Consider the following 1,036-nt stretch of genomic DNA (forward strand, 5'->3'; position numbering starts at 1 on the left):
GTAGATAACGAATGTACTCCTATCATTCGGGCAGCCGCTAGCTAATGATAAGCTCAGCTGAGAATTCCGCCGGCTTGTGTATATGTAGCTGTCTACGCAATATTGCACTTTGAGACGTGAATGCACTCCTCTTGCCTTTCACTGAGCACAACACGTTTGGTCATAAGGGGAAGATTTGTGTAAGTTTGTGCTATAGAATATATGTAAAAGGCATGTTGGGATTATCCGTTCGTGCACTTTTGTGCTCTCAGAAGCATCCTTTGTTCAGATGGCAAATGAACGCAAATGCAAACCTCTTCACAGACATATCATTCTATTCCACGTGCTGGAAAAAGTCCTTGTTGTCGTCAATGTTTCGTATCTCGGAAAAACAGCTCTCGCGTATTTCGACGTCAGCATGAGCTGATGTGGAATCGATGAAAACACACCTACATACAGCACCAAACATCATGAAGCGTGCGCAGTAACACAATTGTCATCACAAAAAACTGCAGTTACATTGGTGTCAAAGACAACTTCCATTTCCTTGTATTATACATGGCGTTTCTTAGCGATCCATTTTGCTGGGTGAGAGCTGGAGGGGGCCCCATTTGCGTCGTTGTTTTGGTGTTTTTTCCGAGTAGATTTCATGACATCTGGATCTGGATTTGAAGTTCCGAACAATTCTCAAAGTATTGTTCTAGTGCTGAGATAACTGAAGGTTTCTCATGACCCAGAGGACAATGCATACGCGTTTAACAAATTCCAGTGCGAGAATGCTGCACTGCGTTTGTACAAATTACAGTGAATGTGCTGGGAAGTGACTACTGCAGTAAAACGCGGAATTTGAATGCTCTTCTCCAACTGTTCCCCCCGCACCGACCGGACCAATCTCCACTTCCAGCACCAGAATGGTGATTCGGCCGCGACGAGGGGGCCTGCCACCGCCGTCGTAGTCGTCGTCGTCAACACAACGTCGCCAAAACAACGCCACATACGTTCGTTCGGTCCCCTCTCTCGCTTTCTCGTCGGCATATATCACAAACAGGCACAACAT

General features: G+C 46.0%; 1 protein-coding gene across 1 annotated transcript; it reads right to left on the minus strand.

Moving 5' to 3' along the window:
- Nucleotides 1–778: 778 nt before the first annotated feature.
- Nucleotides 779–1,036, minus strand: RB195_006296 (uncharacterized protein; the record flags this gene model as incomplete). The annotated part of the gene is made up of 1 exon (XM_064179315.1): nucleotides 779–1,036. One exon carries the CDS (start codon nucleotides 1,034–1,036, stop codon nucleotides 779–781), a length of 258 nt encoding a protein of 85 aa, XP_064036277.1.

This window comes from Necator americanus, chromosome I, assembly GCF_031761385.1.
Source record: "Necator americanus strain Aroian chromosome I, whole genome shotgun sequence".
In the NCBI taxonomy this organism is placed as follows: Eukaryota; Metazoa; Nematoda; class Chromadorea; order Rhabditida; family Ancylostomatidae; genus Necator; species Necator americanus.